We start from the raw sequence: 27,784 nt of genomic DNA on the forward strand, positions 1-27,784 counted from the left end.
CTGTGAGCAAGTCACAGCTCTCTGAGATTCTGTTGCCTCCCCTGGGAAATCAAGATGACGATAAAACAGACCTCACCATTGTCGAAAGGGTGACATAATATGATAGACACAAGCACCTGGTGAATGTGCATAAATGAGAGCCACTGTCCTTGGCATCCTTAACTGGACATGGTTGACCAGATGCAGATCCTGAGAGAGACCAGAGACCACAGTGACTCCAGCGTCTCTGGCTGGCCACACTAATAGACAGCAGAGAGTAGAGTAAGCAAGTGGGGAAGGAGGCCTGGGAGAGGATGCCCTAGTTTGTTGAGTATGAAGTGCCCATAGTTGAAAGTCCTCCAGTGGTATTTCATACTCTGTATCTTGCTGTGTGCACCAAGGCGGCAGGACCCTGACCACTTTGGACCCGGGCCACTTCTCAGTGTTGTCTTTGTAGCAAGCACCCTTGAGAGATGAGGTGGTGTCTCCCTCTAGGCTTGCTTACTCCTCCCTATGGGAGCGATGGGTTCCCAGGCTTGGTGTCCCCCCGTGATGCGAACGCAGTACTTGTAGAGCATCCATCTAAGCCCATCGTGCTGCCCCCATGGGACTCAGAGGCAAAGGGGATCATTGGAAATATGCCACAGCTCATGTCATGTGCTGTGTGTGCCTGAGTAATAAGGTCCTGTGTCTCTGATCCCAGAGTTTCCTGTCTTCCGCCAGCATCAGAGGATCAGTGACAGGTGAGCTTACTAGCTTCTGAGCTGGAAAGAGAAACTTGGAGCCTTCGGTGTGTGCATGGCAGGTAAAGCCATGAGCAGAAACAACATCACCTGGGGAGGGGTCAGGGTCACACACTAGGCGACACCAAAAGGGAAAGGATGAGGGTAAGAAAAGGAACTTCCATGAGGACCTTAAGAAAGAAACTTAGAGGGGAGTAATGCCTTATAAGCCAAGGGAGTGTAGTTTCAAAGTAGGCAACAGGAAGAGATGCTGCTTAAAAGTGAAATAAGAGGAAGCCCTGCGATGGGCTCCAAACTAGGCAAGGAGTCTGTTTTAAGATTCTCTCCTCCGGCTGCCTGGGTGGCTCAGTTGGTTGGGCACCTGCCTTCAGCTTGGGTCATGATCCCCAGTCGGTCTCCCTGCTCAGTGGGGAGTCCGCGTCTACCACTTCCTCTGCCCCTCCCCCCAACCTGTTCTCCTTCTCGCTCTCAAATAAAGAAATAGAATCTTACCCCCCCCAAAAAAAAAAAAGGGCACCTGGGTGGCTCAGTGGGTTAAGCCGCTGCCTTCGGCTCAGGTCATGATCTCAGGGTCCTGGGATGGAGTCCCACATCGGGCTCTCTGCTCAGCAGGGAGCCTGCTTCCTCCTCTCTCTCTCTGCCTGCCTCTCTGCCTACTTGTGATCTCTGTCAAATAAATAAATAAAATCTTTAAAAAAAAAAAAAGATTCTCTCCCTCCCTCTGCCCCTTCCCCGACTTATGCTCTCTCTCTCTCTCTCAAATAAAGAAACGGAATTTAAAAAAAAGATTTTCTCCTCCCTTTGCCCTTCCCCCCTGTGGCACATCTCTCTCTCTCAAAAAAAAGTGCCTACTGAACTTAGCAACAAGGTCACTGGCAGAGAGATTTCAATGACATACTGTGGCTAGAGTGGGCGAAGAGTGAATTAGGTAAACATCTTAAATAAATGTTTCCGAAAAGCCTAGCTGAAAAGGAAAGAGAAAGGTGGGGCATTGGTGACCGGAGGGGATGGGGGAGGGGAAACGAAAGTTTTCTCTGTAAACAAACGGAAGAGATTTGAGCAGACTATACGCTAAAGAGAACAAACCAGGAAAAAGCGAAAAATTGAGTAAAAAATTAAGAGCAAGGGGTACCTGGGTGGCTCAGCCCATTAAGCATCTGCCTTCGGCTCAGGTCATGATCCCAGGGTCCTGGGCTAGAGCCCCACATTCAGATTCCCTGCTCAGCGGGGAGTCTGCTTCTCCCTCTCCCTCTACACCTTCCCCCTGCTCATGCTCTCTCTCTCAAATAAATAAAATCCTTTCAATTTTTTAAAATTAATAGCAAGGAGAAGAAAGATGGAACCACGTCTCGGAAGAAAAGGAAGAGGGTGACTTCCAGACCCCAGGTGAGGGACTGGCCAAGACCCTCCTCCGCTGACATGGCATTTGCCTCAACCACACACCCTCAAGCAGGCCAACCAGGCAGCTCAGGCGGTGGTCTGCCTCCAGGTGAGTGGACTGTCCGTGGACTGTCCAGGGTCCCTAGGAAGGGGCCTGGTCATCAAGTGTCCCTGGTGCCCCCCTTGCCTGGCACTCCAGCACGCATGCACGTGTTTCCCAGCCTGGGCTCTTTGGAGATGCCCCCAGGAACTGCTGGAACCCCAGGAACATCTCCCCTGGAGATGTGTCTTCTACACACAAAGCGTCCAGGCAAGCTGGGAAGGTGTTGCTCCCAGGCTTGTGATGCTGGCTTCCGGGAAAACTGAGTGCTCTGGGCCAGCAGGATGGGCATTTGGGAGCGGGGCATCAGAAGGAAAGTGAAGCCTGCTCTTGGAGATCGGGTGACTCATCCTCCAGGTCCCAGGAAGCCCCAGGGATGCTCACAGAGGGAAAGGAACTGTCTTTTGCGGCACACCTGCACTCTCTTTGGAGTTTCTGCACCCCCTCACTGGACTCTCCCAATTCTTGATACAGCCTTCTCACCTCGACAGGGCAGAGGAAGGAGCCGAGGGCTTGTGCGATGCTCTGCTCTCAGTGTGTGTGGGCTCCAGCTCCCTATGACTTCCGTCCCTGTGGCTCACACCGCCCTCTCCACGAAAGCAGCCACCAGTGCCTGGGTCAGGGCCAAGCGCGCACCAGTCTCCTGTACCCCCCAGATGACACCAGGGCAGCGACCACCGCCTCCCAGCATGCTCTGTGCCCTGTGCCAGGGAACGTCCCCGACTGCCTTAGCTTTCTCTCTGGCAGGGCGCTGTCTGGCTTCTCAAGCACCATCAGACCTCAGGGGGGTCTGATCCCTTCTGGGTCAGGCCTGGCACAAGCAGGGGGCCAGCAGAACTCTGCAGTGGGGCCTCCCTCCGGGCACGCCTCTCCTTTTATGCAGAGGATGACCGCAAAGAACTTTCTGCAGAGCTGTGAGAGGAAGAACAAGAGGAGAGAGCAGTTCCTGACATCCTGATGGTCCAGACCCTTTAAGAGGAAAGAACACGCACGCAACACACAACCTTGCCTGTAGTTTCTGGCTTTGAACACCTCCAACCACAGCCGCCAGCACCCGGCCCTCCTCCTGACCTCCGGGGCAGGCGAGGTATCAAAGGAGCGTACAGCAGAAATCAGCCCAGAGGCTGGCTAAAAATGCAGATTCCCAGGCCCTGCCTCGGAGAGTCTCATGTTGGGGGTCTGGGGCCAGACCCAGGAGCCTACTTTTTGAACCAGCACCTCAGATGACTTGCGCGCCAGTGCGCAGCGGACCCCACTTTGAGAAACCCGACTTTGGTGCTGAGACCCAACCCCCAAGCTGCAAAGTTTCCCCCATCTCGTCGGGCGCACCGGCCGCCTCCCCTCCCTTCCCCTCCCGCCGGCCTCACCCTCGCGCGCGGTAGTGGAAGCATCGGGGAAACCTGGCGGGGACCCAAGAGCGAGGGCCCCGGGGCCTGCTTGCTCCAGGCGCCAGCGCACCACTGCCCCCGGGAGGAGCAGCGCGGCGGTCGGCAGGGGGCGCGGCGCCGCGGACGATGCCGGAGGGGGCCCCGGAGGCCCCAGCCCGGAGCTGAGCGGTGGGAGGGAAAAGGGCGGGAGTGCAGGGGAGGGGGACAGAGGCGGGCGGCGCGCGGCGGCGCGGGGCGGGGCGCGGGAGCCCGCGCAGGGGCGGGGGCGGGAGCTGGAGCCTGAGCCGGGGGCGGGGCGGGCCGGGGCGGGGCCGGCGGGCGGGCGAGCAGGCAGGCGGCGATCGCCCGGGGAGCGCGCCCGGGGAGCGCGAAGGGAGGAGCGAGAGGAGCGCGGGCAGCCGCTCGCCCACGTCCCCGCGCCGCCCGCGCGCAACAGTTCCCCCAAAGTTGCAGCACGGGAGGCGGGCGCGTCCCGGCGGCCGAGGGGCTGGCAGCGGGTGGGGGACGCGGCGTCGCAGCCGGGCGCGGGCAGGGCCGGCGGGCCGCGGCGGCATGGGCACCCGGCAGACCAAGGGCAGCCTGGCCGAGAGAGCCAGCCCCGGCGCGGCGCCCGGCCCCCGCCGCGAACGGCCCGACTTCTGGGCGTCGCTGCTGCTGCGCGCCGGGGACAAGGCGGGGCGCGCGGGCGCCGGCGCGGGGCTGCCCCCTTACCACCGGCGCGTCGGCATGGTCCAGGAGCTGCTGCGGATGGTGCGCCAGGGCCGGCGGGAGGAGGCGGGGACGCTGCTGCAGCACCTGCGCCAGGTGAGCGCGGGGAGGGGGGCGGGGGGCGCGCCGGCACCGGGAGCGCCCCGCCCCTTGCCGAGCTGGCCGGGAGCGCCGAGGGCACCGCCCAGGGCCCCCTCTTGCGGGGATGCCGCGGGTCTGGAGCAGGTGCCTCGGCGCTCCCGCTGAATTTGAGGCCTCGGGGCGGGGCAGAGGAAGGCTGGCCTGGTGAGGCCCGGCTGAAGGGGACCTGTTGGAATAATGTCCCCCTTTCTCTCGTCCACGGGCAGAGAGGGAGGCAAGTCCCAGGGATGGTCGGAGGGAGCAGATGCGGGGAGGGATGCCTAGTCTGGATACCAGGGCGCTTTTCTTCCTCTCTATCCGCGCTGACAGTTACCAAGGGTCCTCAAGGAATGCGCAGTCGTCAGTTTCCCCAGGGGGAGTCCAAGGGCACAGCCCTGGGACTGGTGAAGTGCCAGTCCCGAGGTCATTTGCCCAACCGGCGAGGCATCCTGCGTAGCCGTCGAAATGGGAGACAGCTTTTATCTCCCCTGGCTTACTTCGACAGGTGCTCAGCCAGGAGCCGCTGTTGAACAGCGGAGAGAAGGGAGGGGGGAAGCTGGCTTGGTTTCCTTTGTGAGTACCGGGCTGCAGGAACCTGAGGCACTCGGCTTTCAGCCTGTTCCTGTCCCTGTTCCGTTGGCTAAGGACTGACTGCCGATCTGGGCAGTCCCCTTTGCTACGGGGCTGCCCTGGGCAGATGCTGTCATCCCCATCCCTGGCTTGTTTTCCTCCTTCACTTTCCTTTAAGGGAGGGGGGCCCCTGGTCCATGGATTTTGTTGAGAGGCAGGAGGGTGCATCTCCTGCATCACCAAACAAGTGGCCTAGCTTTTGGGGGGGGTGACTGAGTCCAGCCCCCATATTCCCCCTCGATTCACCCCAGCAATGGTGGAGTCCACTGCAGACCCGGGAGGGGGGACCTCAGGTGACCTTTCTGAAGTTTCTCTATCACTAATGAAAGAGGCTGTAGGAGCGCTGCCTTCCTTGTAGGCGCTTCCAAAATCTAATCAGATACACATCCCTCCGGGGTTTTGTAGCACCCTTCCCCCTCACCCCCTCCACAGACACACACCTTCTGTATCTGGTGCACTGTTACCGTGGAGTGTGTTCCCAAGGTGTGTGCTGTGCAGGGAGAAGGAAGCAGGGGCTTGGGGACTTGGGAAGCCACAGGGCTACTCCTCTTGCCTTCGCTTTTCCAAACAACATCTAGCATGGTGCCTGAGATGCCTCTGGATCCCTAGGTTTCTTCTCTGAATTGAATCATTAAAGAAAGATGACATTATGCAGGACATAACTTCAGCAGGCGTGTATTTCTCTTTTGAAAATGGGAAACCAGCGGATGGCTTCTCCGGAAACTCTGTTGCTTTCAGACAGAATGATGGATTTTCCAGACCATCCTGTCCCATGGAGTACAGACAGTCAGAAGGTTCTACTACTGATCATGTGCTTTTCCCCCAGCACTGGGGTGGGTGCTTCAGGGGGTACAGAGGAGCAGAGAGGGCTGACAGGTGGGGGTCAAGACAAACCCCACTTCAAGGGTAAAAGAACAAAGTTGAGCCAGCGCTCTACAGAGCCATTTGTGTAGGGCCCATAGGCGTTGGCAGACACCGTGGGTTCCTCCAGTCCCTCTGAAACTGAGAGTGATTCCACATCCAGAGGCTGAACCACTCCCTGGTTTTTGGAGAGTAGGTGAGTTCCTGTGGCCTTACGGGGTCCTTGAGACAGGAAACATTTCCTGGGAATTGTTGGTCTTGTCTGTGGCCTGACACCCTTCTTAGTGGCAGGACTGGGAGGGCTGATGGGGGGGCAAGATGGGGTTAATCAGACTTACCCCTTTTCTGTGAAAGGAGCAGGATAACTTGCCTTCCTGCTCCTATGTCAGGCTCCCTTAGCCTCTGGCTTGTGGGTGAGGTCTGGGGTCTGTCTGGAATCAGTGATGGGCCTCCCCAAGGGGAGGGAGAGCTACCCTATTGCCAGGAACATACAGATCAGAGCTCCTCCCAGAGATGGTCATGGCCCCTGAGCAGTGTGAGAGGGGAGCCCCCGGGGTCCAAATGGCTATGAGAGACACACACAGGCCGTGTTCTAGGTTCTAAGGCTCTTCAGAGGAATGTCACACTGGATCTGTGCAAGAAGTGGCTTTTTCTCCCAAATTGTGTTTCCTTTCCAGTTTGCTTCTCTAGTCTGGAGGTGGTGATGTTCAGAAAGGGAATGAGCAGCCACTGAGAGACAGGAAGACATCCCGGGCCTCACCAGGGATTGGCTCAGCCCCTCATGGCAAGTGTAGGTGAATGGGAACAGGTAGGGACCCAATAGCAGCCAGGTCGGTCATAGCCCTGCATTGCTTTTCTGCACAGTGCTTTCTCTTGTGTTTGAAAGCGTGTGTTTGGCTGCTGGGTTTGGGAAGGCCATAGCTCTAGGGCTAGAGGAGACTTGGGATCTTAGACCCCTGTGCTTCTCAGCTTTAAGTCCTTTAAAGTCCTTTAAGTCCAATTTGGAGCCCTGAATGAGCTATGGACATTCAGACCATGCACCAACATGTGTGTACAATCTTGCAAGAATTGAAAAGGGCTTGCAGACCCCAAGTTCAAGATGTGCTCTGGTCTGGTACCACACTTCTCCCTCTATGTGACTTGCTACAGGCTTGGGAATGGAAGCAGGGACCTCGGGACCTTGTGTGGCAGTTTGTGGCGGCTGCTGTTGTTACTCGCTTCCGAGTGACACCTTCGCCTCTGAGGTCTGGAGGGTAGTTTCCCTGATTGGAGACTCTCGGGTCAGTCTGTGCTCATCACTTGCTGGAAAGGTTATCAGGAGGCTTTACCTAGTGCTAACTGAGCTGCGGCCAGGGGTTCAGGCAGAATGCCAGGAAGCGATCCCTCCTTCTGCAGGAGCTGTGTAATTGTGAGAAGAGTTGGGGCCCAAGGCAGCTTGCCTTCCAGTCCTTAGTCAGCTATGACCTTGGACCCAGCAGATAACCTCCTGAGTTCTGTTTCCTGATTTCCCAAAGAACGCTGGGGGACTGAGCAGAGCAGATGGTACCAAGAATGTGCAGTGGAGTTAGCTCTACAAATACAGATACATTCTCATGGCCATGATAAGAAACAAGAGACCCCGCCCCTCTTTGGGGCCGGCCAGGCTACAGGCAGGGTCTTGGCATCCTCTCTTAGGCCAGGGCCAGGGAGTTTCTGGATCTAGTCGCCCTGGCCGGGGCTCCATCTGGATCAAAAGCTCAGGGCACATTCAGAAATATTCTGTCTCAGGGAACGCATGGGAGCCAAAGAAGCCAGCTGTGGGTAGAGGAAGCCATTTCTCTCCCCATCCCTGGGCTTCATTCCTGTGGGCCTGACCCTTCCCCCAGATGCTTCTCCCTAAGCCTTGGGCTCAGGCCTGCCAGCTTTAAGGAGCCCTGGGAAAGAAGTGCCTTCAGGCATGGAGAGAGGGCAAATGCCAGGCTGTGTGGGGCATGGGCTGCCCCCTCTTGAGCCCAGCAGCCTTTCTGAGGCACACAGATAGCAGACTAGGTTGTTGGCTAGCTTCGTGGGACGCTAGAATAAGGGGTCAGTCTCCCCAGAATATACCAGGCTGAAATGGCCCACCTCCTCGTGTGCACCTGCCTCCCTGCTTCCCAGAAGGAGGGTCTGATTATGTCAGTTTACTGCCATTCAGTATGGCACAGCCCTGCTGGGCAGAACTCTTCCAAGGTTGGTCTGTCCAGTCCCACCCAGTGACATGGCTTGGGCCTGGACCCCTGGTTCAGTCTGCTGGCTTCACTCTATGCCTGGGGGAATGAGCCACATCAGCTACTGCAAAAAAAAAAAAAGAACCCCTACCAGGGCCTAGGATGACTTGCTTCCCAGGGGTACTGAATAGTGGACAAGCACTTAGAGGCTCCGGAGGGACCTGGACATTGGATGGGTGTTTCTTACTTAAAGTCAGAAAGATGAACAGAATGGCCTTGAAGGTCCCCTTTTTCCTCTGACACCCCACCTAAGAAAATCTCTTTCAGTGAGCCGCTTGGAAGACCACCAGACACCAAACAGGGAGGGCCCTCGCACCCTTGGCCTTGATCTGTTTCTTCCCTGACCTGCAACGCTTTTCCCCGTTTCCAGTGAATGCCCCTTGCCTTTCCGAGGCAGCTTCCGTGTCAGCCATTGGCTCTGAGAGTCACTCGCCTTTTAGGTCCCACGGCACTGGGGAGCAGTTAATCTTCTGCATAGAGTTTTTCACCTGACATAGATTTTGTTGGTCAGACCAAGTCACATGCTTCCCGAGTGTGGAGACCCCGCCATCACCGTTGTCCCTGGCATGGTATTGAGCAGGCCTGTGACATTCTTTCATCAGTCTGTGCAGCATGAAGCTATGCATCGCCACCCCCTCCCCCCATCACCGTGTGTTCTGGAAAAGCTCTCGAATCCCCAGCCACAGCTGGACATCTGCGGGCTTATCCACTAGGCGCATCCGTATGGTCACGAGATCCCACACGTTTGCCTTCCGTGTGGCTGGATGTCCGGGAGCAGTGTCGTGTCCTCGGGGCCTGGCTGTTCCTGACAGCCTGCCAGGTGGTGGTGTTCTTGGAGAGAGGAGCGGCCCGGTGCCCAGGCCTCCGTGGGCGCCCCAGGGATCCCATCCACAGGTGCAGTCTGGAGCCTCTGCTGAGGTTTTGTGGGAGGGGAGCTGAGCCGGCAGGGAGAGCCCGGCCTCCCCGTTCCTGATCAGCTGCTTGTGCTGAATCATGTTCCGTTTGTCCACAAAAGAGAAACCTTCCTTTTTAAAATCCACTGCTCTCCGACTGGGCCGGGCACGGGCATTTCCAGTTTATAAAGATGCAGAAGGAATCCGGGGCGGGCGCTGCTGGTTTACCAGCCCAGAGATGCGGCAGCCTCGGTCTGGCCAGCCACACGGCACGGCGAGGAGCTGGGCAAGAAAGCTCCTCCTTTCTGGAACAAGTGCCTGTCTCCTCAGAGATAACCAGCCTCTGCTTTGCTCTTTGTCTTCAGGGCTCCCAAAATACCCTGGGGTCTGTCCACGGACTCCCCTCCTTGGGACACGGTGCCCCACCCCCCTTCCCCGATGCCATTGCATCTCCCTGCGCTGTTTCCTGAGGCAGATCCGATAGATCCCTTACTGAGAATGGTGGGGTTTCAAGAAATCCTCATGGAATGGATTTTAAACTTCTTTTCAGGCACACTCCCCTCCAGACCGCTGCCCCTGGAACTCTCTCTCAGGAGCCAGCACGGTCTGGCTCAGACTTCTGGATTGTTTCCACTCCAAGCATGGGGCCAGGTTATCCTTCCAGCAGCCCACAGAGCTGACAGTGCCACTGCCCTCCCCTCCTATTCCCAAGCTGCCAGCAGCTCCTCTGTCCCCACCATGCACTCCTTCTGTATCTGAGGGCCACCTTGCAAAAGAGTCACCAGGGTGATGAGGGTCTTTCTCTGGCTTCCCCACCAGGATACGCAAGAGGTGGGGTCATTGACTGAGGAGATCCCCTCCTTCAAGTGGGGATCTCCGCCAGCCATCTGCCCCCTCTTTCCCTCCAAGAGCAGCGCTGTGGGGGACCCGTGAGAAAAATGACACACACAGCCGCGTGCTGCATGCCCCCGCCCTGGCTGGCTGTACCAGAGCCTCATTCATTAGGAGAAACTGAAGGGGTGGGAGAGGAGCCCAGCTGTCCAAAATAGACAGTCACGGTGTCTTGGGCTCACTGTCACTAGAAGAGCTGGCTGTCTTGATGAGAACGGTGACCTTGGCACAGGGAGCAGGGGTTGGGGGGGGCCCCTCCTTACCATGCCTGTTCTCCTCCCCACCCCGCCCACCGGCCCTGAGCAGTGCCCACGTGGCTCTCCGGGAGCATTTCCCAGCTCTTTTTTTTTTTTTTTTTTTTTTTTTTAACTTTTATTAGTTCCAACTTCTGGCTGCTGTAGCCATATGGAGTTCTGCTGACGGCTGCTGCTCAAAGCAATGTGGCATTTTGATGTTTCTAACTTTATCTTAAGCAGCATAGACGCCAGAGTCCCGCTGGGAGGGTAAGGAGGTGTGTCAGAGCACAGAGCCTGCAGAGGTGGCCTCGCTTGGGGTCTGGGGTCAGTGCCCACCTCCAGGCTGTCCCCTGCCCCTGCTCAGACGCTGCGTCCATCCCTCGCTTCGGTTTCTCTTTGTGCTCGTGCATTTCTCTCCGTGTCCTCAGGGCGGAGAAGCAGGCTCTTTGCCTCTTGTTGGTGAGCCCGCCCTGGTCAGCTTCCTTCTGCAGCACACCTCCAGCCTCCACGGCCGGAGGCCAGAAGGAGCTGGTGGAGGTCGGGATAGGAGACCTGCTCGTTCCAGTCATCCACTGGGTGCTCCGGTCCCTTGAGCCAGAGGTCAGGCAGTTGGAGACGCCCCTCGTATGTGCATGTTGCTTTCTAGTCCATAAAGCATTTTTCCCCTGTTTATTTTGCTCCTTGAATAGTCTTGGCAGGTTGGAAGGATATTGCTTACAGTAAAGAAAAAAAAAAGCCTTTTTTTAAAGAAATATTATGAAAGCACTGAATAATCATTGTAGCAAAAGATGAAAAGGCAGATGAGCAAAAAAGAAGACCACGGGAATTAATTCATCTCTTCTACAATCGCATGCCTGTGCCTCCAGACCCTGTTCTAGGCACGGGAGAGGCAGCAGACAACCAAACCGCAGGCATGATGTTTCCTCATAGCACTTGGAGGGGTAATGAGGACCAATGAGGACCCAAGAGGCAGACGCTAGGGCAGTCACTTTAGCGTGGCCCAGAGGAAGGGCTCTGAGGGGGGTGGGGGGGGCACCTTCGCTGGCAACCAGGAGCCCTCATTTCTGGTCCCAGCTCAGACCTTACCTGCCCAGCTCCTTCCTTTGTTTGGACTGAACACCCCCACCCACAGAAGGAAGAGGTGTTTGGGGATGTCTGTCTGCCACCACTCAGGTTCTACCAGGCTCCCGCGGTTTCCGAAGGACCCACTCATTCCCGTCTGTGGTCACTTTATTTCTTCCAGGCCCAGAGCCAGGTGAACATTCACACCCCGAGGTCACTCCCTTGTCCCCAACCCAGGACACAGGGAGGGGCTTCTAGAGGGAAACAGACCCCTGGGGCTTTGGGGTCAACCTGACACCCCCACCCCCCACCCCTGCCCTGCCACGCTGGCCACCGCAGCATGCAACAGTCCTAGCTGACCCAGCCCTCCTTTGACAGGGGAGAGTAGTCACACAGCATAGGGGGCAGAGGCCAGAAGGGGGGGACCTGCAGACCTTCACGTAGCCGGGCAGCAGTGTGTGAGTGAAGACCAGTGTTGACAGGGGCCTATGTTGTCCAGTGTTGTGCTGTAAGCCCAGGGTGTCACAAAGGAGAACAAGGCCAGTCCCCAGGCCTGGCCACGCCCTGCTGGGACCTGCTGCCTGTGGGACTCATTCAGGCTTCCCCTCCCCCGCCACCTCCTCTTCCCCAGGAGACTGCTTGGGCCCCCCTCACATTGGCCTCTCCTCTCTCCCTCCAGTAGGCCCCTTCCTTGGTGCCTCTCTGCTGCCCCCAGAGCTGGGGGGCCTTGTCCTCGGGGCAGGACCCCTGCCCAGCACCTTCTGCAACCTGGGCGCACTAGTTGGTCTCACCCAGCAGACCCTTCTGAGCATCGACGGGGTGCATGGTCCCCGGACGAAGTGGGAAAAGTTGGGTCGGCCACGGTGCTCGTTTTTTAGAGGAATCAGAGGAGCCTTGGTCCCGGGGATGGTGGCAAGTGAGAGTAGAGCCAGCTATAGCCAGTCAGAGGCTTACTCTGCCGTTGACTCTGGCCAAAGATGGAGGGAGGCTGGGCTGGGCAGAGATCCAAGGAGTGGCTGCAGGGAATGGCAGTGGGGATACCCAGAGGGGTAGGCACACAGCACGCAATGGCCACTGTGCAAAGCCCTTATCTCCCACGGGGCTCCCAAGTGGACGCCAGCACCGAGCCTGGAGGCGGCAGAGAGCCCACCCTCCCCATCTGCCCATTTCCCAGTTGGGGCTTTGCTTCACTTGCCCTGAGCGAACCCTCCCAGCAGCCCTGGTGCTCAGGTCTGTCCCCCGCCCACCCCGTGCCCTCAGCTTAGGTTCCCCAAGAGCACACCAGGGAGCTCCGGGTCTCCGGGTCTCCCGGGTCTCTGGGTCTCTCTGCACCCCTCCAGACACCCCACCTCCCCAGGAAGGGCCATCCAGGGAGGCTTGCAGGACACCGCCATCCCACTGAGGGCCACCAGGCAAGGGGTAGGACCCGCAGGGAAGCCCTCCCCACGCAGGCGTACCACCCAGCTGCAGGGAGCCCGGATGCAGAGCCTGGGAAAACAGCTGTGGTGAGCAACCCCCTCCCCCTGCCTCCATCGCCCTGCTGCTCCTAGTTCCGTCCATGCTGTCACCGCTTCCTGGCACGACCAGCTCAGGCCCTGCAGAGAGGTAGGAGCCGGGCAGGATTCCCTCCCACGGCACTGGGACCAACAGAGACCCAGAAAATCTCTCAGACAGGGAGACCCCACCCTGGGCATCACCCTGGATGTCTGGCCCGGCACACACCATACCGCAGCCAGCCGGGCCTGGCACGCCTGGCAGGGCCACCCCCTCCTCCGCCGCGCCCGCCATGGGGAGAGTGGTCTGTGGTCAGCTAGGTGGCCCCAGAGAAAGAACATGTCTTGTGATTTTCGCTCCTGGTAAATGGTCAGACTGGAACTGTCCACCCCACTGTCCTGGAGGCCTGCGCACATAGCTCAGGTACAGGTCCAGGGCCCGCATCCCTCTGCTGAACACCAGACTGCCTTGCCCCGCCTAGCCCGGTCCTGTCCTTTCTGACAGTGTCACCAGCCACTAACCACCTAACTCTGCTCCCCTCCCCACCCTCAGACCCCACTCAGGCCTGCCACCCTGAGAGCTGTCCTTCTTTGCACCTGCCAGGACCCAGGTGTTGAAGATTGAAACTCCAGGACCCTAGAGTAAACGCAGCATGACTCTGGTGTGTTTGCCGAGATTGGTTTATAATCTCTTACTTAGGGCTCCTGATGGGCTTCCTGTGAGACTGTCACTTTCTCCCCGGGTAGGTAAGAGAGTGAGAGAAAGCAGAAGCTCCACAGGAAGAAGCGAGGGAGGTGCTCTAGGCCCACCCGGCACCGGGTGCTTCACCCTGGCCTTCTGATGGGCCAACTTGACCATCTTGCCTATTGTGGTCCCATTGGCTCACTCCTGGCTGTGATCCTGGGTCCCGGCCACTAAAAACAGGAAGGGCTGGGGTTTGAATGTCCTTGGAGAACCAAAGGACTTGGATCTGTCCCTTGGTTCCTCCGCAGAAGAATTGGACAGAGAGAAGGGGGTTCCTGTGGTTCCTCTGTTCCCCGGCAGCCTTGGGAAACCAAGGACTTTGTTGGTGTGGAGGCCATTCAGTGAATCCAGGTGACCCAAGGATGCCTCATCATCTTGGCTTCTTTCAGTGAGATGTAGGGCGTCTCCTTGCCCATACAGTTCCTTTGTAAGAGATAGAGGACACCCCCTGGTCGACAGAGCCAGAGTCAGATTTTGGTGAGTTCAGTTCTACACGGATGCCTTTGTGCAGTACACGCCCTGCACAGTTGTACTTAGCAGCCTTGGTAATAGGGCACAAAATTTCAGTCTTTATCAGCAGAGGCCAGTCAGGAGCCTCCTCCCTTGCCCACTCATCTCCTCAAAACCGCCCTCCCAAATCACCTAAGGCAAGGAGTGGTAATGTGTCAGCCACCACGTGATTTCTGACTCTGAGCCAGATGCTCGGTCTCTTCTTCCTAAATTGGAGAGTTAGAGCAGTTGGGCATCTTCTGTAAGGTTCTGGCTCAGCACTCCTGCCTCTCAAAGGGGGTCAGACAAAATCAAAAGTATCCTGAGCGGGTCTGGAGCCAGACCCAGTCAGGAGCACCAACGGAGAAGCAGGAGAACCATGGTGTCCTTCCTGGCTGGGCTCCCATGGGCTGCGGCCCCTCCTGTGTCCCCGGAATCCAGGAATTCCCCTCCAGTTTCCCAGACTGTTTCCATTCCCGCCTCCACTAGTTCTAGGGGAAATAAGGTCTGGATGCTAACCATCCCCTGTAAATACCCTCCACATCTCCCCATGAAATAATTCCATCCGATGTAGTTTTCCTAGGATGTGCCGGTGTTTGGAACTTTTTATTATTCTCAGCTGCAGACTTGTATTTTCCACTTCCTTCTGGAGTTGTGGAGTTTTGTGGTGGAAACACTTTGAGGCAAGATCCTTGCCTTGGGGTTTTCCAGACTGCTGGTGGCCCAGAGACCCTTAGGAGTGTGGAGGGCTACAGTTCTTGGATATAGAAACTGGACACAAAAGAGGTTATGGGACACCTGAGTGGCTCAGTCAGTTAAGCATCTGCCTTGGGCTCAGGTCACTGTCCTGGGATCCTCAGATCCTGGGATTACCCACATCAGGGTCCCTGCTTCCCTCTGCTCCTCCTCCTGCTCATGCTCTCTCTGACAAATAAATAAATAAAATCTTAAAAAAAAAAAAAGATTTTATTTATTTATTTGTCAGAGATCACAAGTAGGCAGAGTCAGGCAGGGGCCGGGGGGAAGCAGGCTTCCCGCTGAGCAGAGAGCCCAACGCGGGACTGGATCCCAGGACCCTGAGATCATGACCTGAGCCAAAGGCAGCAGCTCAACCCACTGAGCCACCTTGGCGCCCCATAAATAAAATCTTTTTTAAAAAAATGGTTCCAAGATTCCTATTCCAAGAATTCCCATCTCTCCAGAATTCACCTGCTGGTAGAGAATCCATCACGCTGAGCGAGAAGAACAGACGTGTTTTTCATATATGACGCATCTCAAAGAGAGGCTGGTGCATGAGCAAGGACCCAGAAGCAGGCACTCTGGAGAGGAGGAGGAGAGGGCCATGCCCCAAAAGGGGAGGGGTGTTGGAATGGAAATGAGAAACTGTTCCAGAAACTAGCAAGGGCTGGTGACGGTTGCCTGGGTGGCTCAGTCAGTTAAGCGTCTGCCTTCAGCTCAGGTCGTGATCCCAGGGTCCTGGGATTGATTCCGCAGGAGCTTCCTGCTTAGCAGAGAGGCTGCTTCTCCCTCTCCTCCCTGCTCATGCTCTTTCTCTCAAATAAATAAAATCTTTTTAAAAGTGAAATAAAATAAAAAATAAGAGGCCGGCTAGGAAGCCCAGAGGAGCAAGGGTGGTGGGTTATGCACAATCCTCCCAGGAGCCCTGCATGGGCCACGCTCTGGAGGGAGGAGGGCCACCAAGGGAAATCCTGTGGGCTGAATGCAGGGATGCCGGGATGGAAAGAGAGGCCCGGACCCTCCTTGCTGGAAAGCTCCAAGCCTTCGCTGAGCCTGCCGCTCTGGCCCTCCCACCCCTACCCATACCCCTGCCTCTCATGGTCCCAGGAAGCTGTGGACAGACTCAATGGCCTCCCAGAAACCAGGCCAAGGTCCCCCTTTCCTTTGCAGCCTCTGAGTCCCTCAGACGGATTCCTTCTTGCTGCTGCTGGTTGTGGCCCTGTTCCTTGCATCCACAGGGAGAACAAGGCCCTGAGGAGCAGGGCCTGAGGATGGGGAAGATTCTAGCAGGCTGGGGGCCCTCAGAGAGCACAACTGGACTCCCTTCCCAGGCCAGCATCTGCCCTCCCCTCTGCCGGGAGAATGACATGAGGCTCCTTAGTGACAGGTCATTGAAGTCACTGATTCTGCATGGAAGGTTCTCGGGGGAACTGGCTGATCGTGTAGGTGCAGATGAGGCCTCACACTGGGCCCTGGACCCTGGGGGATCTCCTCCTCCTCCCCTCTCTACACCACTTCCTGCTCAGACTTGGGAATGAGCTGGATTCAGGCTGGATCCCTTCTCCAGCGTGACTCATCTCTGCTCACCCGGATTCTTGGAGGCTTTGCCTGGGCCTTGGCTCTGACCTAGAGATTTAAAGTGGTAAAGACCGTCAGTTGGTTGTGATGGTTCCTTTTCTGTCAGCGTGGCCAGGCCATGGTACCCAGCATTGGTGAAACACCAGTCTAGATGTCACCGCTCATGGGTTTTTAGATGAGATTAACATTGAGATCAGTAGACTTTGAGTAAGGCAGGTGGCCCTCCGTAATGTGGGTGGGCCTTGTCCAATCAGTTGAAGACCTTGAAAGACAAGGTGGGAAGGAATTCTGCCTCCAGACTGCCTTCAGACTCAAGACAGCGACACCAGCTGTTTCCTGGGTCCTCAGTGGGCCAGCCTACCCTATAGACTTCAGATTTGCCAGATCCCACAATCACAGGAAGCAATTCCTTATCTCTTTCTCCTTATCTCTCTCTTACACATGTACACACACACACCCTACTGGTTCTGTTTCTCTGGAAAATCCTGACTAATACCCTTGTTCTCTACGGGTTGGTGGCTAAAGAGAAGGAGTTAGAAACCTCGGGGGACTCTAGGGCCCTCCGTCCCTGCTACTCGCTCACTGTATGAGAAAACACTCCAGTCCTCAGCTTCTCACTCTGAGAAATGGGCTGTTTCTGTGAAGTATGTCCTACTTGGAAAGCAGGATGGTAGGAGCCAGAAGGAGGGTCTGAGTCGTTCCTCCATCCACCTCTTTGTCATTACCTACAGTTCCTTTGACAATGGACCAGAACCAGACAAAATTTACCACAGAGAGGGACAAAAGCATTCACCAGAAAGCATAAACAACTCACACAGACTGTTTCCCAAGCAGAGAGATCAGGAGGCCGCTGGGATTGATGAGAAAGTGCTGAGAATTCTGGAATGTAGAAAAGCCAGGGGCCCTCGGGGACCCTCTGGCCCCAGGCTTCCTGCAGAATCCCCGCCCCACAAGATGTGGGGAAGTGGGGAGGGGCTCAGAAACTAAGTTTGGGAATTAGTGCAAATACCGCCCCCCTTTCAGAGTCATAAAGCACAGTAGCACACGTGTCCTCCGACAGGAGAAAGGAAATGGTTATTTGTTGAATTCCTGGTGTTTCAAACCTCTGGGGGCCAAGGCGCCCTTCCGCTCTCTCCTATTTTCTGCTCACTCTTCAAGAAGAAAGAGCTGGTGCAATCCTCATTTGTAGGTGAGCTTGCTACCTGGGCAAGGGGATGACTTGCCCGGAACCACAGTGACTTAGGGTCTAACCCAGGACAGGGATCTTGGGGTGTCTCCTTTCCCACCCTGAGAAGAATCTAGATGGCAATTTGACCAGAGGGGGGGCAAACCAAACCCTCCTCAGGTCTGCTACACCTCCCATCTGACTATTTTTCTAAAGAAAAATTACCTTTTCTTTGTGTGGGGGGGAGATCATATTTATTTAGAGAGAGCGTATGTGAGCTGGGGGACAGACAGAGGGACAGAGAGAGGGGGAAGCCGACTCCCCGCTGAGCACTGAGTTTGATCTCACGACCCCAAGATTATGACCTGAGCTGAAACCAAGAGTCAGATGCTTAACCCACTGAGCCCCCCAGGAGCCCCCAGAAAAAGTATCCTTTTGATATTTATGTTTTGCTACTGCTGTTGCTTGGATTTTAATTAAATTACACTTGGTCACAGCCGGGCATCTGTTTCCAGGGTCTGTTTCATGCTAAGAGTGTCATTTAGAAAGACTTCGAAGTTCAAGCGCAAACAACACACATCCGCAAAAGGCCCCGCAAAAGGGACTGCCCAGCCCATGCACCCTGGTGGGGAGGGCACGGGTCAAGGTTGAGGAGGGCTAGCTGGCCAGGATGCGGGACTTCAAAACCCTGCAGGGGCCAAGTGGCCTGCCCAGGAGGAATAGGAAAGTCACCAGCCACCCTGGAGAGACCAGAGAACCCCACTCCTGGCCCCTCACCCTTCAGCCAGGCAGGCACATTGGGCATGGAGGGTGCATGCTCACACATACACACACACACACCATATACATACCACACACACATATATGCACACACAGACACACATACATCTGTAAATGTATACACACATTCTACATGCATGTACATCTACTCTCATATGCATATATACAAACACACACACAGACTACTTGTGGGTGCTTGGGTTTCTCAATTACTATATATATATATATATATATATATATATATGATTTTATTTATTTGACAGATATCACAAGTAGGCAGAGAGACAGGCAGAGAGAGAGGGGTGGGGGAAGCAGGCTCCCTGCTAAGCAGAGAGCCCGATGTGGGGCTCGATCCCAGGGCTCTGGGATCATGACCAGGGCCGAAGGCAGAGGCTTTAACCCACTGAGCCACCCAGGCGCCCATACTACTTAATATACTGAAGTGGTAATCTTAAAGCCTACCATTTCACTACGATTTTATGTTTAACTTACAAATACCATTATTCTGGGGCACCTGGGTGACTCAGTCGGTTAAGCGGCTGCCTTTGGCTCAGGTCATGATCCCAGGGTCCTGGGATCAAGCCCCGCATTGGGCTTCCTGCTCAGTGAGGAGTCTGCTTCCCCCTCTCCCACTCCCCCTGCTCATGTTTGCTCTCTCTCATGCTATCTCAAATAAATAAATAAAATATTTAAAAAACAAACAGGGGCACCTGGGTGGCTCAGTGGGTTAAAGCCTCTGTCTTCGGCTCAGGTCATGGTCCCAGGGTCCTCGGATCGAGCCCCACATTGGGCTCTCTGCTCAGCGGGGAGCCTGCTTCCCCCACCTCTCTCTGCCTGACTCTCTGCCTACTTGTGATCTCTGTCAAATAAATAAAATCTTTTAGAAAATAAAAAACAAACACCATTATTCTGCTGATAAATCTAGTAGATTTAAACCATTGCATTTAAGGGTAGGGGGCTTAGAACTTCAGTAACTAAATCTATGTAGATATATCTTAGTGATGTTACTGATTTAACACATCCAGCTTTCTTAAGTTTTTGAACAGCCTTCCTAAAAAGCAGGACCTTCCCCAAGTTCCGAAACAGTTCTTCAAATTTAACAGAGTAAGCCTATGAGGAGAGCGAATATTAAATTCTCTTGAACATTCTGTTCTAAGTAGACTCCTCGCCCAATGTGGGGCTCGAACTCACAACCCTGTAATCAAGAGTCACACACTCCACCGACTGAGCAGCCAGGTGCCCCATAGGTGGAGTTTTTTGTGTTTGGGTTGTTTTTGTTTCTGAGTAGGCCGTGTACCCAAAGTGGGGCTTGAACTCGGTACTCTTGGAACCCTGAGATCAAGAGTAACATGCTCTCCTGACTGAGGCAGCGAGGCGTCCATAAACATTTTGAAACTCCCAAACTCCTCCAGGTCCTCTCTGAAATCGTAAGCCTAGCGTCCATTACTCAGTAACCCATCCTAAATGGGAATTGCCAGGCTCATCTGTTAGGAACTGTAGTGTATCTAAGCTTCCTAAACATTACAAATGTATCCGATACCAGATGTGTATGTGCCTGAGTTTATCTGCACTTGCTTCCTTAGCTCCCGGATTAATTCAGCCCTTCCTGGGTTAAGGACACTTTGTTGCTGCAGAACAGTTTTACTTTTGGGAGCCCAGGAGCCCAGGGTCTGGTTGCTGGGGCTGAGACACCTCAAGTGCCACCTGCAGGGGGTAGTCTGACCCTTCCCTCCTTCCCCTCTCTCTCCAGGGTCCTAGCCCTGCCCAGCCCCAAACTCCGCCTCCTCCTCTCTCTTGGATTTGACCTATTGTTTCATGTATTCTGTCTTTGTAGATTCTATCTGTTGCTTCGGATTCCAAGTTTTAACCCCATTCTTCCTGTCCTCGGGGCCCTACCTCTTGTAGCTCTTCTGGGCGGCTTCTGGAATGGGACACACTGTCACACCCTAGGCTCCCTGACTCCTGGATCTCACGCCCAGGGGGGTTCACGCTAATGATGGGAATCACAGAGGGCCAGAGGAAAGATTCCTTAGCGGCTACCTTCCCTACTAGCATGGAAATCCTGCTACAGCAGCGCTGAGTGATTATCTCTCTGCTGCTTACATACCTCCAGTGACTGTGAGCTCACCATTTGTGTTTTTAAAAAATTATTGTGGTAAAGTATACATAATGTAAAATTCACCATTTTCAGGGTGCCTGGCTGGCTCAGTTGCTGGAAAATGCAACTCTTGGCCTTGGGGTGGTGGGTTTGAGCCCCATGTTGGATGTAGAGATGACTTAGAAATAAAGCCTTTTTAAAAAATCACTATTTTCGGGTGCCTGGGTGGCTCAGTGAGTTAAAGCCTCTGCTTTCAGCTTGGGTCATGATCCCAGGGTGCTGGGATCGAGCCCCACATCGGGCTCTCTGCTCGACGGGGAGCCTGCTTTCTCCTCTCTCTCTGCCTTCTTGTGATCTCTAACTGTCAAAGAAATAAATAAAACCTTTCAAAAAAAATTTAAAAATCACTATTTTTAAAAGTTCTTTCTCACATGGAGCAGGGCATCATCCCACTCTAGGTGGTCCTACAGGGAGCATCTCTGACCAGCCAGTCCCACCTTGGGGAGCAGATGGCAAAGGAGAGTGTGTTGGGGATACATGCACCCAGAGAGGACCCAGGCCTGGTAACAAACAGGAAGTAGATTTCTGAGGACAGTGGTCCTGGGTTGCGCACAGCTGCAGGGCTGGATGAGGGGAGGGGTCCGAGCCCACTTGCCCTCCTTGGTGCATCTACTGGGGAAAAAATGCCTCCTCTGTTTTCATTGGGCGTGTATTAGTTTCCTGGGGCTGCTGTAACAAAGGATCACCAACTTGGTGGCTTAGAACAACAGAGACTGATTCTCTCAGTTCTGAAGGGCAGAAGTCCAGCGTTGGTCAAGGTGTTGGCAGGGCCGGGCTCCCCCCAGAGGCTGTAGGCGTGATTTCATGGTTTGCCTCTTCCAACCCCTAGTGGTTAGGAATGCTTCGCTCCAGTCTCTGCCTCCGCCTTCCTGTCACCTTCTTCTCTGTGACTCTTAGAAGGACACCTGTCGTTGGATTTAGGGCCACCCTGGATAACCCAGGCTGATCCTATCTTGAGACCCGTGACTTAACCTGGTCGGCAAAAGCCCTTTTTACAACCAAGCTAGCATTCACGGGCAGCAGGGACCAGGAATGTGAATGTGTCTTCAGGGACCCACCATTGGCCCTGTCCATCCGCCATCTCTTTCTCACACTCAGTGTGGACACCCACCCCAGGGGCCCCCTCCATCTCCTGGGGGCGCTTTTTTTTAATTTATTTTTTTTATTATTTATTTGACAGAGAGGGATCACAAGCTGGCAGAGAGGCAGGCAGAGAGGGGAGGAAGCAGGCTCCCTGCTGAGCAGAGAGCCCGCCGCTGTGGGGCTCGATCCCAGGACCCCGAGATCATGACCTGAGCTGAAGGCAGAGGCTTTAACCCACTGAGCCACCCAGGTGCCACCCAGGCACCCCCCCACCGGGGGGGTGCTTTTAAGACCCCTTCTGCTTCCTCCTCGATTCTTGTCTTCCCTGAGCCAGCAGGTGCCTGGAGTCTGCACCAGGGCCCCATTCCTCCCTCCAGCTCATGCTCCAGAGACGTTCTGGCTCCTTTCCCTGGAGGCTTCCTGGGGCTGCATTTCCGGGAGGGCACCTGATAGTTCCCTTCCCTCCCCTGGGAATCCCCTGGAAGGCCAGCCAGAATGTCATGGGGGTGGGGACACAAGTTCGGTTCAGCCTGCAAGGCCAGTATTCCCACAACGGTGCCCATCCCCTCCCACAGGAGAACCCGCCTCTGATGTTCTAGGAAGCCCAGGTGGGGGGTGGCAGGAAGAGGAGCCAGTTCTGCTTCCTGCTTGCCCTCTGGACTCTTATTAATCTCCTTCTGGTGGACTGTGTTTGATTACAACCTCATTAAGCAGCTTTGCACATGCGGGCTCTGGTGGTTTCCATATTGAAGCTGTCTACCTTGGCTGGTTAATATTCAGAGCTTGCAACCTTCCTGCTTGCCGGCTCTGTTGCTGCAGACGCTGTGGAATCATGCCTGGAGGGAGAGACCGAGGCGAGCTAATTTCCCGTGGGGCCTTCCTTCTGGGAATGGGTTTAGAACCTCAATTTAAAAGGGAAGGGGGTGGCCGTGGTTTAAAATAGCGAGCGCCTGGCAGCCTCCTGTGCGGCTTCCCCCAGCCTCCCCCTAAAATACCTAAGAAGACCTGCCAAAAAAAAAAAAAAGAGAGAGAGAGAGATGAAAAATGCTGAAAACAGAGACAGGTGGACAGTCTGGGAGGAACCTCCTTTCAGTCTCAGACAGAACTGGCCCCCGGCTTCTTGTAATGGATCTGAAGCCTCCTGAAGGAAGGAGGGAAACCCCTTTCTACCTCCGTCTGGACTTCATTAATCAGGAAGTCAGGCAAAGTGTCCCTTTCCTACTCAAGTGGTGATTTGGGGGTAGAAAGAGTTGTGCTTACAGCCTTCCCTCGGCACGGCCCTCCCCTGCCTCCAGGAGCCACCAGGGAGCAGGGAGGAGGCGGGGGAGGGGAGGTGGGGGTGGGGAGCTATCCCTAACCAAGGTCACAGTCACGTTGGCTCCGTGTCCAAGGCTGGGCTCTGAGCCGGCTTTCTCAGCAAGCCAGAACCTGAAGAGGTGGAGTGGACTCTTACCCAGGAAGCAACCCTGGGACAAGGTCAAGATTCCTGTTCCCGATTCCAATGCATGGACGTGGTTTACCACCAACAGGCACCATCACCCGGCCTTAGCCAGGTGCCCTGCCACTCAGCCCCATTCTGACACTGTCTGCCTGGAGAGAGAATCCCCAGATCCAACACGGTGAGGGCTCGGGTCCTACAAGACAGCCCCCCATCCCCACTTCAGATGCCAATTGAAAGTCCAGATTGTCGCCTTTGCTTCTGACCCACAAGCTGTAAGTTGGAGGTTCCCCCGATCCCCTCCTGGGGTTCGATTAACTTGCTAGCGCCGCTCATAAACTCGGGGAGACAGTGTACTTACTAGATGACCATGTACTACAAAGGATATAACTCAGGAACGGCTACATGGAAGGGACTCATAGGGCAGGGGATGGTGAGGGGGCACTGACAGTTCCAGCCCTCTAATGGCAGCAACCAGCCCCCTTCACTAGTTGATCCAGGGGGTTTCCAAAAGCCACCACATTAACATGACAAGACACTTCTGTCACTTTCATCACTTATGAAATTTCAGAGGTTTTAAGAGCTCTGTGCCAGAAATGGGGACAAAGGACAAATATGTATTTCTTATTATAAATCACAGTGTCTCCCACAAGGCAGATGATAGACGTGGATCTTGCTAGACTGTGCCTCCTTCAAGGGGGAGCAAGTGGTGTGTGGGGGGGGGTACTCTGGGTATAGGGGAGGCAGTGGGAGCCGAGTCTCATGCTGTGGAACAGGAGCTCAAGGCCAGGGACAAGGAAGGAGAACGTGTGACTCTCGATCTCAGGGTTGTGGGTTCAAGCCCACGCTGGGTGTGGAGATTACTTAGAAACAGAATCCTTAAAACAAATAAATAAACGGGGGCACCTGGGTGGCTCAGTTGGTTGAACAGCTGCTTTCCTCAGGGTCCTGGGTTCGAGCCCCACATCAGGCTCCCTGTTCAGCAGAGAGCCTGCTTCTCCCTCTCCCTCTGCCTGCCGCTCTGACTACTTGTGCTCTCTCTCTATCTCTCTGTCAAATAAATAAATAAAATCTTTTTTTAAAAATAAAACAAAAGAATAGGGGCACCTGGGTGGCTCAGTTGGTTTAAGCTTCTGCTCTCGGCTCAGGTCATGATCCCAGGGTCCTGGGAAAGAGCCCCGCATCCGGCTCTCTGCCAGCGAGGAGCCTGCTATCCCTTCCTCTCTCTCTGCCTGCCTCTCTGACTACTTGTGATCTGTGTCAAATAAATAAATAAAATCTAAAATAAATAAATAAAATAAAAGAATAAATGATAAAATCAGAAGACTCCAGGAGCCAATGTTGATTTTCCTGATGAAAAGACAGGCTGTGAAAAGGTTTCACGTTTGAAGATGGGAAGACAGGCAAACGGTGGCAAAAACTTTCAATAACCGAGTGTGATAGAAAAAAAAAAATTGGCCAGATGCGCATGCCCCCTTCTCCCGATGTTGCCTCTTACTTCCAGAAGGTGTCTAGGTTTGCCTTCCTAGGTCTTTTCTTAAATTGTTACAAAATATGCAAAACATAAACTGTACCATCTTAACCATTTTTAAAAAAAGATTTTATTTATTTATTTGACAGAGATCACAAGTAGGCAGAGAGGCAGGCAGAGAGAGAGGAGAAAACAGGCTCCCTGCTGAGCAGAGAGCCCGATGCGGGGCTGGATCCCAGGACCCTGAGATCATGACCCGAGCTGAAAGCAGAGGCTTTAACCCACTGAACCACCCAGGTGCCCCCATCTTAACCATTTTTACAGGTCAATGTTGGGTGTGTTCACATTGTTCTATGATCTGCCTCCAGAGATTTTGTCATGTTGCAAAGCTGAAACTCCATACCCGGTCAACACAAACTCCCCATTCCTTATCCCCCAAGCCCCTGGGAGTCACCGTCCTACTTTCCGCCTCTGTGAATTTGATGGCTCTTGGAACCTCATATAAGTCCCACTTCTTGCGAGGGACCTATTTTACTTAGCATGATGTCTCAAGGTTCATCCAGGGTGTGGCTTATGTGGGATTTCAATTCCCTTTTGTGACCCATTAAGATTCCATTGTATGTGTCAACCACACTTTGTTTCTCCATTCGTCTGCGGCTGGGTTCTTTCCACCTTTCAGCTGCTCTGAATAGTGCTGCTATGAACAGGTGTGCAGATACTGGCTTGAGTCCCTGCTCTCGGTTCTCTGGGGGAGTATGGTAATTCTGTTTTTAATTTTTTGAGGAAGTGCCAGACTGTTTTCCGCAGTGACTGCATCCTTTTACATTCTCATCAGCAAGCGGGAGCGGTCCAATTTCCTCCCGTCTTTACTAACACTTGATATTTTCCAGGTGGGGAGGGGGTTGATCTAAGATCCGGATCAGCCAGAGATGTTAAGTTGGTGTGTATCAGGAAGGGAAAGGCTGGGTGCTGAGAGGGTTGGCAGCACGGAGAGGTGATGCTGAAGGGCGTTTGGGGGTCGGGGAGAGATTCTGGGAAGGGACTTTTGGAGTTTTGAGGGATATCATGTAGGGATGCCCCTTTGGTGACTTTGAAAGATTGTTATAAAGACAGAAATGGGTTTTTAGGTCCCCCTATTTGCGGAACTGGTGTTTCCAGGAAAGGGACAGTGTGCTGGGGCTGTCCAGGAGAGGCGGCTAGAGGTTGGTGGCAAAACCATCCTGTGGACCTGGGGCAAAAAAAAAGCAGCTAAAGACAAGCATCAGCTGGCCTCAGAGTCATCTGGGGTGGCCATGCCAAGGGCAGCCAAGGGATGAGTAGCGACTGGGGCATTATCTAGCCAGATCATCTACAGGTGTGATTTCATTCCAAAATAGTTTTGGGGACACCTGGGTGGCTCAGTTGGTTAAGCTTCTGCCTTCAGCTCGGGTCATGATCCCAGGATCCTGGGATGGAGCCCTACATCGGGCTCTCTGCTCAGCGGGGCATCTCCTTCTCCTTCTCCCCCTCCCCCTGCTTGTGCTCTCTCTCTGATAAATAAGCAAAATATTTTTTTAAAAATTTCTGGATAGGTTAGAGCTTAGAAAACAACCCCCCCCCCATGCATTCCTTCAGAGAGGAAAACTCCTCCAGCCATGCGAGAATGCAAAGGATTGGTGTGCGTCCAGTCATGGGAAGGCACTGAGGATGGGTAGCAAACATGCCAGCTCAGTCCCCAAATCCGTGTCCAAACCTGAATGCAGAATGCCAAATTGTATTGTCAACAGAATAGTTTTAACATTTAAAACGAAAAAAAAAAAGGGCGCCTGGGTGGCTAAGTGGATTAAGGCCTCTGCCTTTGGCTTGGGTTATGATCCCAGGGTCCTGGGATGGAGCCCTGCATCGGGCTTTCTGCTCAGCAGGGAGCCTGCTTCCTCCTCTCTCTCCCTGCCTGCCTCTCTGTCTACTTGTGACCTCTGTCTATCAAATAAATAACAAATAAAATCTTAAAAAAAAAAAAAAAAAGTAAATGGGGTCATCCAGTATTTGTCTTTCTCTGTCTGACTGATCTCACTTAGCATCTTGCCGTCAAGGTCCATCCATGTTGTCGCAAATGGCAGGACTTCCTTTTTTCTCACAACGGAATAGTATTCTGTCGTCTGTATATATTTATATACCACAGCTTCCTTGTCCCTTTCACCATGGATAGACACTTAGGTTTCTTCCGTCTCTTGGATATTAGGAATAATGCTGCAGTGAACATGGCCGTGCATGTGGCTCTCCAGTGGACTGTTTTCATTTCCTTTAGATACATATCCAGAGGGCACCTGGGTGGCTCAGTGGGTTAAGCCGCTGCCTTCGGCTCAGGTCATGATCCCAGAGTCCTGGGATCGAGTCCCGCATCCGGCTCTCTGCTGAGCGGAGAGCCTGCTTTCCTCTCTCTCTCTCTCTCTCTCTGCCTGCCTCTCTGCCTACTTGTGATCTCTGTCTGTCAAATAAATAAATAAATCTTTAAAAAAAAAAAAAAAAAAAAGATACATATCCAGAAGTGGGATTGCTGGATTGCATGGTAGTTCTATTTTTAGTGTTTTTATTTTATTTATTTATTTAATTTTTAGTGTTTGGAGGAAACTTTGTGCCCTTGAAAATCACGGAGGACCTCAAAGAGAGATTTTCTTTATGTGGGTTAAATCTAGTGGATGGATGCCGGGTACTATATTAGAAATTGAAACAAAGGTATTTTACAGGTGTCTGTATTCATTTTGGGGGGACCTTCCTGGCTCAGTCGGTAGAGCATGGGAGTCTTGATCTCGGGGTCGTGAGTTCAAGCCCCACATTGGGCATGGAGCTTACTTTAAAAAAAAAGATTTTTTTATTAATTCTTTTAAAATTAATAATCTCGCATGTGAGATAAATTTTTACAAAAATAACTATATTTTCCAAAAGAAAAAGTTTTCTTTCCCCCATAAGAAAAGGCTTTTACTGAGGAGTGTGACACTGTTTCACACTTTTGTGGATCTCTTTAATGTGTGGCTTTAAAGAAGACAGCTGCACGCTCACACCCGCCTCTTCTGCACTGGGTCTCTGGCGGTGTGTTGTTTTGGTTGAAGTCTGCAAAGAAAATCTAGGTCACGCTGATAGGTCATTGGAGAAGAGGACATCACAGGGCCCCTGAAAGGGACTAGAGACCACACTTCGAGAAATGCTGATCTAATGGTGATCTATATGGGTCTCACTCTACTCACTGGAAGGCCAGTATCCTTAACCTCACTCCCAGCATCTCTCTTCCCACTGGAACAAGTCCTTAAGCCTGATTCTTCTCACTCAAGTGACATGGGGACCCCACTTAGGCGAGGTGGCATGAGCTGGCCGTTGGGCCCCTTGGTCCCCTGCAGGTGACACTGTCCAAGCAAAGTCGCCTCCTGCAGAG

The 27,784-nt window shown here is 53.9% G+C and overlaps 1 protein-coding gene across 1 annotated transcript in view; it reads left to right on the forward strand.

The window, feature by feature from the left end:
• The first annotated feature begins 4,134 nt into the window (after positions 1-4,134).
• Positions 4,135-27,784, forward strand: part of LRRC75A (leucine rich repeat containing 75A) — a 42,184-nt gene continuing 18,534 nt past the window's right edge. The window contains exon 1 of the mRNA XM_044249172.1: positions 4,135-4,394. Coding sequence (XP_044105107.1) covers positions 4,143-4,394 — 252 coding nt within the window. The 5' untranslated portion in view covers positions 4,135-4,142. The remainder of the gene's footprint in view (positions 4,395-27,784) is intronic.

The sequence above is a fragment of the Neovison vison genome, chromosome 5, assembly GCF_020171115.1.
Source record: "Neovison vison isolate M4711 chromosome 5, ASM_NN_V1, whole genome shotgun sequence".
NCBI lineage: Eukaryota > Metazoa > Chordata > Mammalia > Carnivora > Mustelidae > Neogale > Neogale vison.